The 15,202-nt window shown below is 44.7% G+C and overlaps 1 protein-coding gene across 1 annotated transcript; it reads left to right on the top strand.

Annotated features, from left to right (window-relative positions):
• Positions 1 to 2,005: 2,005 nt before the first annotated feature.
• LOC129852998 (uncharacterized) lies at positions 2,006 to 13,268 on the top strand. The gene is made up of 11 exons (XM_055918610.1): positions 2,006 to 2,881; positions 5,928 to 6,288; positions 6,553 to 6,669; positions 6,834 to 7,075; positions 7,195 to 7,360; positions 7,528 to 7,630; positions 7,788 to 7,863; positions 9,162 to 9,287; positions 9,492 to 9,659; positions 11,763 to 11,820; positions 12,529 to 13,268. The coding sequence occupies exons 1-11, from the start codon at positions 2,172 to 2,174 to the stop codon at positions 12,625 to 12,627; spliced, it is 2,226 nt and encodes a 741-aa protein (XP_055774585.1). The 5' UTR covers positions 2,006 to 2,171; the 3' UTR covers positions 12,628 to 13,268.
• Positions 13,269 to 15,202: the final 1,934 nt, after the last annotated feature.

Raw genomic sequence — 15,202 nt, 5'->3', positions numbered from 1 at the left:
CTCCTCAGCAGAGCTTAACTCCTATAGCTCTTTTCAGGGAAGGTAATTCCAACACGGATAACATTTAGTATGAAGGGCATGAAGATAGGGTTGTAATCATTGTGGAACGGTATGGTGTGTAATGACACACCGGGTCAATTCAGCATGAAGGAAACATATCCTTTATAATCTGTAGGAATGCTTGTAGTTACAGCTGCCTTAATTGATTTTGTAAAAAAAAACAAATGGTGTACTGTCACATGCACGTGCACACACTCGCATGAACGCAGGCACACGCACACTGCGGAGGCTCTTACGTAGTGAACATGGTTATCTCCATTAAGCATTAAAGCTTGACTTTCTTTGGCTCCATCAGGGGCTGACTGTCTGGCCTCGTAAGCAGCTCTGAAGAGGACAACTAAGCAGGGTGGGAAAGAAGTGGAGGAAAAGTGGGGGGATGGTGGGTTCGACCAGAGATCATTGATATGACTGTCGAGAGAGAGAGAGAGAGAGAGAGAGAGAGAGAGAGAGAGAGAGAAGAGAGAGAGAGAGAGAGAGAGAGAGAGAGAGAGAGAGAGAGAGAGAGAGAGAGAGAGAGAGGAGAGAGAGAGAGAGAGAGAGAGAGAGAGAGAGAGAGAGAGAGAGAGAGAGAGAGAGAGAGAGAGAGAGAGAGAGAGAGAGAGAGAGAGAGAGAGAGAGAGAGAGAGAGAGAGAGAGAGAGAGAGAGAGAGAGAGAGAGAGAGGCATGAAGATGGCTGGTTGTGGAACATGTTATTACCGCATACCACTAACAAACCAACAACTCAACAACAGAGAAAAGAGGCAGTCAAGAGACGCCTGACAACCAAGGGAACAGAGAGAGGGAGGGGTGGGTGCAGGGATAATATCTCTCTCTCTCTCTCTCTTGCAAGGAGAGTTGTGTGGGAAGCACAGCCAGGTCCCCTGACAGCCTTTCCAGGAACAACAGTGGTTGGCCTGCCAAGAGGGTCATCATCAGATAGACAGGAAGTTGTGCTGAATGGAACAGAGCCTCCCCGCCATCTAAGCCTCAATGCTCCAGGGTAGGGGATGGCCGAGTGCTACACAGCCCATTAGAAAGGACCTTTGGTGGCGGAAGGGGGCCACCTTTGGTGGCGGAAGGGGGCCACCCACGCCCAGTTTCTTAGTTCATGCCCCATCTCCTAGCATTCTACAGACCCTACAAAACACCATTGTCCTGCCAAAAGATTAGGTCAGCTCTGGATACCGGTTAACTTGTTGGCAGAGACATCCCTCCCTGTCACTAACAAAGGGGTTAGGGTTCAATCTGATGTGTGTGTGTGAGCCTGCTTGCGCGTGTGTGTTTTTGTGTCAATGGGATTGTGTACGTCAACGATGACCTTTGCCTCTGGTTTATCTCTTCTCTCGGAGTTCAGTCAGTCCCACTGATTCCTAGATTCACATATTGTAAACATCAAATATTACATTCTTTACTAGATAGTGTATGTTGTTATCTTAATCACAATGAGGAGATAGAGTTTTAGTCGAGTGAGTGTATTAGCACAAAAAATGTGCTAATGTGAGCATTTAGACAGCTGTACTATCTGAAATGAGTCAAAGGTCAGATTTTGTTGATCCTTCACTGACTGTGGGGAACAGTGTAGGGGACATCTTCATCCTAGTTTAGAGATCAGAGGTGGAGGAAGCTTCTACATACCTTCTTATCCTGACTGAATAGGATCTCCCTGCTTAGAAAGTCATTGCTCTCTCTCTCTCTCTCTCGCTCTCTCTCATCTCTGATCCTCCTAGTGTCTCTATCTCGACTAACTGCCTAAGATCCCAGATCATTGTTCCCTAGATAAACTGTAAGTCTGCATCTATCCCCTTACAGCGTCTGATTACCAACACGCCACAGACCTGGAGGTTTATTCCAGGTCTGGGACCGGAATAGAGACAAGGGGAGGGAGGTGCCAGGGCTGGAGGCAAGCTGGGCTGGAGGGCTGGGCGGCGGGCGGGCATGTGCCTCTGCATAATCCCCCCTTAAATAGCCCCAGGAAGGGATCCAGGGCAGTGCAGTTAACACCGTGGGAGCGCTCTGAGCCGACACACTGTCCCACACACTCCTGGACGCGCAACACAGGAGAGGAGGGAGAGGACTTTTCGAGACTTATCCAGAGTGGATCCTGGGACTATAGCTGAAAAAGTGGTCCAGGATGAACTTTGCCGCCCAGTTCATCTACGCCAACTATATCAGAGACGGATCGCCTAACAGAGTGGGATTCAGCGATAGTGATGATAATGACCCCTTCTGGCAGAGGTGGGACTCTACAGATTCATCACCAATCCCCTGCACCCCATTAGACACAGAGGGATTTCCCACCCGAGCCCTGGCTGTAGACGTACCCCCCCAACACCCTAAGGAACCAAATACTCCCACTGCCGCTTCTCCTGTAGTGACTCCTGCTGTGGCTCCTACTGCACCTCATGTTGCACCTCTTCCTGTTCTCCTTCCTCCTTGTTCTGCACCTCTCTCTCCCCAAGGTCAACTAACCCCACCAGCCACAACCTCCACTCTCCACCATCTTCCTTCTCCTCGTGCAAGGATATCTACCAAGTCCTCTAGAGCGACCAGCAAACCACTTCCTCGTCATCCAGCACTTCCTGTCCCCAAATCTAACGCCATCTCCGATCCCTGTTGTTCTCCTCCTCCTCCACCTGAAACAGCACCTCCACCACCTCCACCTCGAGCTTCCCCTGCTCTCCCCAGGTCCACAGTAGTAGCCAAGGACCCCCTTAGATGTGTCCCTGCCCCTGTGATACCCTCTCCAGACCCGGGGAACAGATTTCTCTTGCCAGCCTTCCACGTTCTGGTATGCCTCCTCCTCCGCCTGGTTCTATCCTTCATCCTCTTCTTCTTCCCCAGGTAAACAGACCGGACACAGGGAAGGACATAAAGATAGAGAGAGAGAGCAATAAAGGAGAGAGCGAAAGACAGAGAGAAGCTTGGGGTCTTCCACATTCTGAGACAGTAGAAAGGAGACGGAGAGGTGGCATTACTGAAAGAAAGTGTGAAGGATTAAAGAGGGAAATGGTGTAGAAGGACATTAGTGTCAGTTAACTGGGGGAATGGGGTGAAAGGGTAAAGCAGCTCTTATGGCTGAGTAGACGATATTAATAGAACGACTGGTTGTGAAACAGGAAATGGAGCCAAATACATTGGATATTGGGGAAATAGAATGTCAACAGAGTAACTCCACCTGGTGGTTCTGTGCTAGTGCTGTTTGTATCTTGACGTCTTTGCTATGACTTAGCTCTTGGGAATTCTGCCCATGTGTGTACCAGTGGAGGCTGCTGAGGGGAGGACGGGTCATAATAATGTCTGGAACGGATTAAATGGAATGGCATCAAACACATGGAAACCATGTGTTTGAGATATTTGATACTATTCCGGTCCAGCCACTACCACGAGCCTGTCCTCCCCAATTAAGGTGCCACCAACCTCCTGTGGTGTATACACAATGGAAACTTAAAGTGAAGTTATATTTTACCAGCTGGTTTGAATTATGACATACGGTCTATCCATTTCAGTAGTGCATATAATGTGAGCAAAACTCAGTGACTTTTGAATAGGAGTCTCCCCAAAACATAATATATCATACAATAGCATGTATAGGAATGCATTAGGTTATTTAAATACAATGTAATGAATACTACACGTAGTTGCTATGAATGTTTATAAGGCAATGTTAGTAGGTGAATCTAATCCCCGGTCTAATCTAATCCCTTTATGTCTTTATAAATAGAGCTATAATTCTAAATGACCTGATTGCTGATAATATACAGTTGAAGTCGGAAGTTTACATACACTTAGGTTGGAGTCATTAAAACGTGTTTTAATGACAGATTATTTCACTTATAATTCACTGTATCACAGTTCCAGTGGGTCAGAAGTTTACATACACTAAGTTGCCTTTAAACAACTTGGAAAATTCCAGAAAATGATGTCATGGCTTTAGAAGCTTCTGACAGGCTAATTGACATCATTTCAGTCAATTGGAGGTGTACCTGTGGATGTATTTCAAGGCCTACCTTCAAACGCAGTGCCTCTTTGCTTGACATCATTGGAAAATCAAAAGAAATCTGCCAAGACTTCAGAAAAAAAATTGTAGACCTCCACAAGTCAGGTTCATCCTTTGGCAGCAATTTCCAAACGCCTGAAGGTACTACGTTCATCTGTACAAACAATAGTATGAAAGTATAAACACCATGGGACCACGCAGCCGTCATACCGCTCAGGAAGAAGACGCGTTCTGTCTCCTAGAGATGAACGTACTTTGGTGAGAAAAATAGAATCAGTTTGCAACTGCATATGGGGACAAAGATCGTACTTTTTGGAGAAATGTCCTCTAGTCTGATGAAACAAAAATAGTTTGGCCATATTGACCATCGTTATGTTTGGAGGAAAAAGGGGGATGCTTGCAAGCTGAAGAACACCATCCCAACCATGAAGCACGGGGGTGGCTGCATCATGTTGTGGGGGTGCTTTGCTGCAGGAGGGACTGGTGCACTGCACAAAATAGATGGCATCATGAGGCAGGAAAATTATGTGGATATATTGAAGCAACATCTCAAGACATCAGTCAGGAAGTTAAAGCTTGGTCGCAAATGGGTCTTCTAAATGGACAATGACCCCAAGCATACTTCCAAAGTTGCGGCAAAAATGGCTTAAGGACAACAAAGTCAAGGTCTTGGAGTGGCCATCACAAAGCCCTGACCTCAATCCTATAGAAAATGTATGGCCAGAATTGAAAAAGCTTGTGTGAGCAAGGAGGCCTACAAACCTGACTCAGTTACACCAGCTCTGTCAATAGGAATGGGCCAAAATTCACCCAACTTATTGTGGGAAGCTTGTGGAAGGCTACCCGAAATGTTTGACCCAAGTTAAACAATTTAAAGGCAATGCTACCAAATACTAATTGAGTCTATGTAAACTTCTGACCCACTGGAAATGTGATGAAAGAAATAAAAGCTGAAATAAATCAATCTCTCTACTATTATTCTGACATTTCACATTCTTAAAATCAAGTGGTGATCCTAACCCACCTAAGACAGAGAATTTCTACCTGGATTAAATGTCAGGAATTGTGAAAAAATGTGTTTGGCTAAATTGTATGTAAACTTCCGACTTCAACTGTAGCTATGTATCCTAATTACCACAATAATTTAAAGGTTCGATTAACTATATTATCAATCCCATTGAGTATTACGGAAATGTTTGGACATTAAGTACTAGGTTTAACAACAATCCAACTAAATGCTGTACCAAGTAATAATTGAGTTACAGGATTTAGTCAAACTATCACTGATAATAAACGTCTCTAATTTGACTTTATTCAAAGCATTCTATGTTTAATTACTGCATGCTCCTTAAAGACTGCGTTGAAAGGATTCTAATGAGTCATTGTTTAATCAGAGATCAAATAAATCAAGCAGAGGTGAAACTCTGAGAACATGACAGGTGACTCAATGAACTCCAACCATTTCCTTCCCCTCTGTACCTTCCAAACAGACAACATAAGAGCCGTGTGTGTGTGTGGCTAATAGGTCAAAACCTACAGCTATTTCCGTTGTCATCAGGGACAGCCAGTTGTACCTTGGTCATGGGAAGATCTCTGTGAATTATCTCCTATTGTACAGAGCACAAGGTTACTGCCATCACTCCCAGACTATGTAAAGCAGTGGCTAATCTATTCCCCACTTGTTCACACACATGTACAAATCTTACTCCTGAAAACTCCACCCAGCCTAATAGCAATTCTCTCCTCCTGCTCCCTCTCATCACTCTAGTCCATTGCTGAGACCTTTGACCTGAAATACATGTGTATAACGGTAAGAGCTGTATCCATCATTACAGACACCCAACCAGAGAGAGTAATTCCAAGCCCTGTTGATCTTCCTTTCTCCCCCAGCGAGGAGCAGCGTCTTGGGTCAACTAAACAGGGCTGCTCCACCTCTTCCAAGAGTACCTGCAACAAGGACGCCCCCGTTTGTAACGGGGTTGCGGGCGTGCGGCCCACCCTCATCCACCCAGAGCGCCTGAAGGACTTTGGTATTGAGGAGGAGGAGTGCCTCAATGGCGAAGTCAAGACCAAGGAGACCAAGGTGGTGGGGGCCCCTGAGATCCAGCTGATGGACCCGCCCAAGACTAACAAGAAGAGAGGCAGCGAGAGCAAAGCAGTCACACCACCCAAGCCTGAATACCTCCGCTTCGATGACATCAGTGCTGCGGCCTTCAAAATCCAGTTGAGGATGCAGAAGACCCCCTGCATGGTATGTTTAGAGCCTTCTATACACTCTTAGAAAAAACCCCGTAAAGGGTTCTTTGGATGTCCCTCGTCTGTAGGAGAACCCTTTTGTGTCCAGTTTTAGCCTTTTCACCAAAGGGTTCTTAAAGGATTCTTTGATGAGGGATAGGAGAAGAACCCTTCGTTTATTCTAAGTAGTACCTTTTATTCCGAAGAGTAATAACTGTGGATGATGAACCCTGCTTCATATGCAGAAGCTTACTCTTATCGGGCTTGTTTGTGTTCCCAGTACTCCAGACTGTCCAAACAGTACGGCATGGAGATCTTCCTGAAGAAGGAACACCTCCACTACACAGGCTCAGTGAAGGAAAGAGGCGTTCTCTACGTGCTCACCTCCCTCAACCAGGTATGCATCACAATGCAACTCTCAATGCATTCCAGCTGGGGAAAAGTCCCAAGCTGACAAGTAGCTGACAAGCTAACAAGTAGCTAACAAGCTAACAAGTAGCTAACACGCTAAACAAACACAAATTACTTTTACAGTTAGCTAACTCCCATCCCCCTCCACAGGAGCAGCAGAAGAAGGGGGTGATTGTGGCTACAGACTGTAGCTTCTCCATGGCCGTGGCCCACCATGCAGTGGAGTTGAGGATCCCAGTGTTTGTCATCATGCCAGCCAGCTGTGCCCAGCCCCACCTCAGGATGTACCGTGACTACGGCGCCATGGTAATCTCCTACGGCAGCACGGCCAGGGACTCCCTGAACCACGCCCGCCACCTGGCCAAGGAGAACGGATACCTCTGCCTGGAAGAGTACGTCACCCTGGGAGCCAGTCCCATAGCTCTCCTTTGTTTTATAACATGCACTGGTGACAATGTGACACTAACACATGGGCACATGGTAATACTGTATTTCTCTCTCTCTCGCTCAGGGATGATAGTGCTGTGTACTTGGCAGGACTGGGCACAGTAGGCATGGAGATCTATGAGCAGGTGCCCAAACTAGATGCAGTCATTGTGCCAGCTGGTGGGCAGTGTAGTCTACTGGTTGGCACAGCAGCCGCCATCAAACACCTCAACTCGCGCATCACTGTCATAGTAAGTGTTTCCTAACTCTGAATATTTGTTTCGTGTACTATTGTCGTAGTGAGTAAGTTGCAAACATGCTCTCCAAAATGTGGACCCCCATCATACTTAGCATGGCACTGAATGTCCACTAAATCGACAAAATAATATTGGGATTTATTCATTGTTTTCTTTGACAGGGAGTTGAACCAGAAGGATTCTCGTTGCTATTACAGTCCCTCAAAACAGGCAGCCCGGTAACTAGAGAACTATACAGCAACCCCAACAAGAAGCTTTATGGAGGTACTGGGCACTCGTACCCCTGTAGGCTATATGAACCCATACCTACCCCCTGTGATATGTTTTTTTCTCTGTATTTTGTCTTTCTTTTTCTTAAATAGATTGTCATGGCACTGTACTCACTGAACTCACCGCCTATAACCCCACTCTCTATCCCCAGACCTATTTGAGCACTCAATGGGGACCCACACCTTCCATCTGGCTAAGACATTTGTGGATAAAGTCATCTCTGTCAGGTATTACATCTCTATGGAAGAGGAGGGTATCTCACCACACATTTGCCATTGTCATAGTATTCTACATGTATGGACATAGACACCCCTCTGTTCCCCAGTGCTGTGATTGTTGCCATGGCTCTATATTGGTAGCACTGATGCTCCCAAGGTTAGAAGCACCAAACTGTATTTAGGAGCAGTATTTAGGAGCACCAGGGGCTCTATTAAATCCGTATCACAGAAGTTCAGCGTTATTGCGTGATTGACAATTAAAGACGATGTTCCCACAGTGGCCGGAGACTGCATTCGCTTCAGCGATACAGATTGACTAGAGCCCTAGGCCTATGTGAATCCACATCTCCTGGAGGAGCCCATTTCCTTTCTTCCAGTGCCTTCTTACTGGGCAAGTTACCAGGTTGTTAGGCAGCTAGGAAACGTGACTGGACATTTGCTTGTTATCAAACAAGTTAGCGGCCCGCAACATGGTTTCTGAAATGATAAAATGTGACCTGCGAATCAGCAATAGAAAGGAAAGATGTTAGCTCTGCTCATACATTTTGAACAGTTTGGGCAAGAGACTAGCAGTTCTATGCATTGTAAAGGTGCAACCATGGTACTCACAGGTGAGGTGCAAAGAGAAGTGGACACTGCCGGGTTACCTCCCTCTCCAACCAAGGTGCATGAATTGAGGAACAAACAGAGTGCAAAAGCAAAAATGCGTCTCTGCCTTAGCCTTTTGCAGATAGAAAATAAGGAGGCTTTTGTATATTGCTAAATGTTCTCCTATGGGTTCAGGGACCAATCACAATGGGAATACAACACAAAGCATGATACGATTTTTTTCAATAATCTGACCAATAGGCGGCCATTTTGAAATATATAAAAGTCCCCTTTATTTTTATGTCTGTAAAACCTTGATCAAATCTAAGGGTCAAAGTTTGTTGAACTTTTTGTAATAAAGAAGCAATAAAGAAGCTTTTAAAAGTTGCTGAATTCCCTCTTCAATCTCACAGGTGAGGTGAAATTATACAATATATTGACTTTTCTTGCCGCAATATATGATACAAATGTAACAACTTAACTTGTTGCTCCTAACGATACCAATATAATTTTGCCATTCAATGTGTTATCTGGGTGAATACTTTTCTTCTACACAGCAAAATATTTATGATCATATGGCAGCAAGATGGTCGCAAATTAGAGCCCAGAGTGCAGTAAAGTGTCTCAATCATTGTCCTTTAGCACTGCTGTTGTTGTGGTGGTGTTGTTGTTGTTCTCTCTCTCTCTGAGTATCCCTGACCTTTGACTCTTCTCAACAGAGAGGAGGACTCTCTGGTAGCCATGCTAAGGTTCCAGGAGTTTGAACACTCCATGGTGGACACAGAGGGAGCCATGGGACTGGCAGCCATCTTGGCTGGTCAACTACCAGAGCTGAAGGGCAAAAGGTGGGTTAACGCACGGCTAGTGTGGGTTACTGTATCAAAACATATGAGTGAATCCTAACCCTTAGCCTTCAATTGACATCAATGCATGACTAAATGAAAATTAGACTCAAGGAAATTAAGATTCACCCATAGTGTCAAAAATGTAACCTGTTGATATTCCGATGAATTGAGTCTCCATTTTATGTCCTTGTCTGCCTGCTGCAGGGTAGCTGTGGTGGTCAGCAGTGCTAACATGGAGTTGGACCTGATCAGACAGTGTGTTGACCGAGCCCTGGTTCTGGACGACCGGGTAAACAAGTTTACGGTGCAGCTGGGGGACTTTCCAGGGGACATGGCCAAGCTACTGGACATCCTGGCCCGAGAGGACATCAAGTGAGTTAAACACTAACATGTGAACAGATAGCTATGAACTATACTGTACATCTGAATATAAATACACTAGTGTATAAGCGGTTGATTACTCCCTATTTCTCTGAAACACACACACACGTCAGAATGTGTAGTCAGACAGACTGACCATAACCCAGTACTACCAGACCTTATTAATCACCTAAGTTCGGATATCTGTGCTGCATATGGATGGAGATAAGTGCGTATAGTTAGATTATGGTGCGTATAGTTAGATCACTCACTCTCTCTCAGTGACGGTAATGCCTCTGTGCCCAATCTGGCACCGTGACCCTGTTCTTCCCACATCCGATCGCATCAGAATAAGCCACAGGACAGGAGGAGGCTTTACCTGGCAGGATGTTCAGTCTGGACAGACAAATCCTCTGATACCAAGAACAATGTGAATGAAGTCTGCTCCTTTCTTTCTCCTCATACACTTTTTCTTTCTCTCGTTCGGATTTTTGGGGGGTTTGTATCATTTGATTTACACAACATGCCTACCACTTTGAAGATGCAAAATATATTTTTTTGTGAAACAAACAAGAAATAAGACAAAAAACTGAAAACTTGAGCGTGCATAACTATTCACCCCCCCCGAGTCAATACTTTGTAGAGTGCCCTTTTGCAGCAATTACAGCTGCAAGTCTCCTGCGCTATGTCTCTATAAGCTTGACACATCTAGCCACTGGGATTTTTGACCATTCTTCAAGGCAAAACTGCTCCAGCTCCTTCAAGTTGGATGGGTTCCGCCGGTGTACAGCAATCTTTAAGCTATACCACAGATTCTCAATTGGATTGAAGTCCGGCCTTTGACTAGACTATTCCAAGACATTTAAATGTTTCCCCTTAAACCACTCGAGTGTTGCTTTAGCCGTATGCTTAGGGTCATTGTCCTGCTGGAAGGTGACCCTACATCCCAGTCTCAAATCTCTGTAAGACTGAAACAGGTTTCCCTCAAGAACTTCCCTGTATTTAGCGCCATCCATCATTCCTTAAATTCTGACCAGTTTCCCAGCCCCTGCCGATGAAAAACATCCCCACAGCATGATGCTGCCACCACCATGCTTCACTGTGGGGATGGTGTTCTCGGGGTGATGAGAGGTGTTGGGTTTGCGCCAGACATAGTGTCCTTGATGACCAAAAAGCTAAATTTTAGTCTCATCTGACCAGAGTACCTTCTTCCATGTGTTTGGGGAGTCTTCCACATGCCTTTTGGTGAACACCAATTTTTTCTTTAAGCAATGGCTTTTTCTGGCCACTCTTCCGTAAATCCCAGCTCTGTGGAGTGTATGGCTTAAAGTGGTTCTATGGACAGATACTCCAATCTCCACTGTGGAGCTTTGCAGCTCCTTCAGGGTTATCGTTGGTCTCTTTGTTGCCTCTCTGATTAATGCCCTCCTTGCCTGGTCCGTGAGTTTTGGCGGGCGGCCCTCTTTTGGCAGGTTTGTTGTGGTGCCATATTCTTTCCATTTTTTAATAATGGATTTAATGGTGCTCCATGGGATGTTCAAAGTTTTGGATATTTGTTTATAACCCAACCCTGATCTGTGCTTCTCCACAACTTTGTCCCTGACCTGTTTGGAGAGCTCCTTGGTCTTCATGGTGCCGCTTGCTTGGTGGTGCCCCTTGCTTAGTGGTGTTGCAGACTCTGGGGCCTTTCAGAACAAGTGTAAATATACTGAGACCATGTAACAGATCACGTGACACTTAGATTGCACATAGGTGGACTTTATTTAACTAATTATGTGACTTCTGAAGGTAATTGGTTGCACCAGATCTTATTTAGGGGCTTCATAGCAAAGGGGGTGAATACATATGCACACACCACTTTTCTGTTTAGAATTTTTTTGAATTTCTTGAAACAAGTTATTTTTTTCATTTCACTTCACCAATTTGGACTATTTTGTGTATGTCCATTACAGGAAATCCAAATAAAAATATATTTAAATTACAGGTTGTAATGCAACAAAATAGGAACAACGCCAAGGGGGATGAATACTTTTGCAAGGCACTGTAAATCTGTCACCTCTCAGTAATGCTTATTTTCATCTTCTTTCTCTCTACCTTTCTCTCTCTCTCCATCAGGTTGTTAGATGTTTGCCACCGTAGACACAATGACAGAGGCGATCTCTTCAAGGCCCTGGTACAACAGCCTTACCCTCTTCCCCCAAAATCCACTCAGCTGCTTTTCACACTACCATTGCCGTGGAAACCCTGGCTTGGGTTGCCGCTGTGTTGGTAGTGCAGGGTAGTGTGAGATGAGTGGTGGATTCTTGTATCAGTGGTGCTAGACAGTGTCAATATGTGATTGATTTGGAAGAGGTTTATGACTCTGATTGAGGCATTGCCTACTAATGGCAAGCATGATTTAGAAGTTCCAGATGTGTGACTTTAACTGACTGTAAAGTTAGCAGCTGTAAAGCAAGTTATGTACAGGTATGTTATGTGAAGGTACAATATTATGCTACTACCATGTACCGGGTTAAGTCTAGTCATAGAAAGGAGACAGACTAGAATCGACAGGGACTTCAGATGCATTGAGTGTGTTGGGAGTGTGTTGGGTCATGCTACAACCACGTAGCAATGGTATGTTCTAAATGTGTGCGAGTGGGTCAATGTATAATTTTGCGAGTGGGTCAATGTATAATTATCTTAGAGATCATTTATTTACATTTCACAGACTGTGTGTGTGTGTGTGTGTGTGTGTGTGTGTGTGTGTGTGTGTGTGTGTGTGTGTGTGTGTGTGTGTGAGTGTGTGTGTGAGTGAGTGAGTGAGTGAGTGAGTGAGTGAGTGAGTGAGTGAGTGAGTGAGAGTGATGATTAGGATCAAATCTGTGGTGTGTGCCCACAGGTGGAGTGTGTGGTGGAGACCAGAGATAAGACACAGAGCACTCAGCTCCGCAGGACACTGTCTGAGCGCTATCCCACACTACGCTGGCTGGACCGGTGATCAACACTTGTCACGGCTCTCATCACGCCTCTCACTCGGAACACGCACACACACGGACAAAGCATGCACACGCATGTATGCACGTCACTTACACACACACACAATTAAACAGACAATGAAACAGAAACATTGTGAATGTATATGCAGACTAACACACAACATGCGCACTGAACTTTTTTGCTGCAAAACCACCGAATTGCAATTGCTTTTGAGTGTCAGTGAGTATAATAAAGCCTTTTGATTAGTAGAGATTATACAGTGAGATAAAATTAAATACGGGAATACATGGCATTTACTGCATATGCTGCTCTGATGAGAAAACCATCCTTTCACCCCATACTTCTGTTATTACGGAGCTATGGGGGTACTTTTGGGCCAGTTTCCCGGACATTGATTAAGCCCAGCTGATCCTAACATAACAGTGGTAGTGACAATTAAAAGCATTATGTTCTGGAAATAAAAGTTGATGGTGATGATGACGCATTCAACGATTTGTCTTCGTAATTTGTATGTCCAGTTCAGATGGGATAAGGTCAGGTAAGGTCAGACAATGGGATCAACTGCACAACGCATGTTATTCATAGTTGTGTTGGAGCATCTGCTATCTACCCATCAATTCACTTGATCGTGGGAACTAAATAAAGTGGGCTATTGTATAGAATCAAACCCGATCCTTTAACCCCCACTCCTTGCTGAACGAGAGAGGATGAAAAAGAAAGAGAGAGAGAGAGAACTAGAGAGAGAGAGGGAGAAGGAGTGTGCGATGCCTTGAAATAAAAGTTACCTCATGGTTCAGAAGATGACATCTCATTGATTAATGGTTGGAGACAGTGCCAGAGGAGAGACGGGATGATTTAGACGGGCTAATTCCCTAAGTTCGTTAGCAGAGGACATTCTGACCCCGCTGTGCTACTTTGGCCTGGTCAGTACTAAGAAACTGCCCACTATATATCAATGAAGCAATCTAGACCTCCCAATGTCCTATACTTCTTACCAATCTACGGCGCCTAAGACAGAGAAACACAACACGTCGTCATCGCCGAACCGAGTCAGATATTGATACTGAGATATTACAAATGTCCCACAAGATTAGGTGCCTATAAACTGTCCCCGCAAGCTTCTCCAGCTTATCACCTGAAAGATGACCAGTTGTATCAAAATTAAGACAGTGATAGCTTTAATAGCCGGTGCTAGTCTCGGGAACCAGACCCAAGGCAAGCTGGAGCATTTGAAAGAGACTCGACTGGAGCAACAATGATTCAATAAACATAATGACAGTGCCTGGGGAGATATTAGCAGGAGGAGATGTTTGAGTGTAAGCTCTGTGTTAATCAAAGTAATCAAATAGATAGCTACTGGCAGATAATTAAGTACTCTTCTGTAATGGCAATAAGTCCTGTGACAAAGTCACAGAAACGGTGAGGGGAGAGACTGGCAGGCAGGCAGCGCTTCTCAGCCAGTCGAAATGATAAATCAGATGGCATCATTTTTATGGATATAAAGAAGAAGGAAATGTCAATTTGAAATGTCAATCAGTTTGAAGGGATTGTGTTCGCTGTGTTGTTGGCTTGCTCCTCTGAACAACAGTGTCCTGGCGAGTGAGAACATTTTCTATGCCAGGCGAAATCGCACCTCATTAACTCATTGTTATGGATGTATCCAAATAAATGTCACTAGAAAACCGCTTAAACAAATGCAAATGCAGCTATTTATTCTGGCTGGACTTTTTTGACATTGCTAGCCAGTATGGCAATGAAACATTTAGAACGAACGACTGAGTCGCGTCTCTAGCAACCAAACCGATAGAACGAACGAGCGAGCAGCTGGCTTGGGTAGATTTGTGTCGGGACTATATCTTGTGGAAGGATGAAATAGTATGAATAAATGCACCAAAATAACGTTTTTATTGAAAACATGTCAATCCGTATTTGAATATGCTGGTAACCTGTATAAAAGTGATAATGCCCTCGAAGCTTGTGCTTGGAGGATATATTGGCACAGTTTGCCGGATCTCGACTTTGTCTCGGGCTTAACAACACCTGTGTCAATGTGTTCTTAAATTAATCAGTTATTCTGCACTCTGAATTTACGAACGCACCCAATATATCCTCCAAACAGTGGAGGCTCCTCAGAGGAGGAAGGGGAGGACCATCCTCCTCAGTGAAATTTCCTAAAAATAAAAATTGTGAAACACTAAAAAAGTTATCCCTTTTAGATAGAACTATACTAAATGTATTCATATGTCACCAAATAACTGATTAAAGCACACTGTTTTGCAATGAAGGTCTATTGTAACTTCAACAGCACTCTCTGGGGTAGCACCATGATGTAGCTGGAGGACAGCTAGCTTCTGTCCTCCTCTGGGTACATTGACTTCAATACAAAACCTAGGAGGCTCGTAGGCCTCACCCCCTTCCATAGACCTACATGGTAATTATGACAACTTCCAGAGGACGACCTCCAACCAATCAAAGCTTTCGCAGTATGAACTGGATTAGGATCAGCGAATGAACCTAGTGTGTTGTATTGGGATTGTACTGCAGAATAAGGCGGGACAGGCGTTCTATGTGTTGAG

Source organism: Salvelinus fontinalis, chromosome 1, assembly GCF_029448725.1.
Source record: "Salvelinus fontinalis isolate EN_2023a chromosome 1, ASM2944872v1, whole genome shotgun sequence".
In the NCBI taxonomy this organism is placed as follows: domain Eukaryota; kingdom Metazoa; phylum Chordata; class Actinopteri; order Salmoniformes; family Salmonidae; genus Salvelinus; species Salvelinus fontinalis.
This window is presented reverse-complemented; position numbering and strand designations above follow the sequence as displayed.

What these genes read in the sequence shown, in the direction of transcription:
- LOC129852998 (XM_055918610.1), top strand. Translation starts at nt 2,172, where the DNA reads ATGAACTTTGCCGCCCAGTTCATCTACGCCAACTATATCAGAGACGGA. An exon ending in ATCCTCTTCTTCTTCCCCAG is followed by an intron (nt 2,882 to 5,927) that starts GTAAACAGACCG and finishes TTTCTCCCCCAG; the next exon opens with CGAGGAGCAGCGTCTTGGGT. An exon ending in TGCTCACCTCCCTCAACCAG is followed by an intron (nt 6,670 to 6,833) that starts GTATGCATCACA and finishes CCCCCTCCACAG; the next exon opens with GAGCAGCAGAAGAAGGGGGT.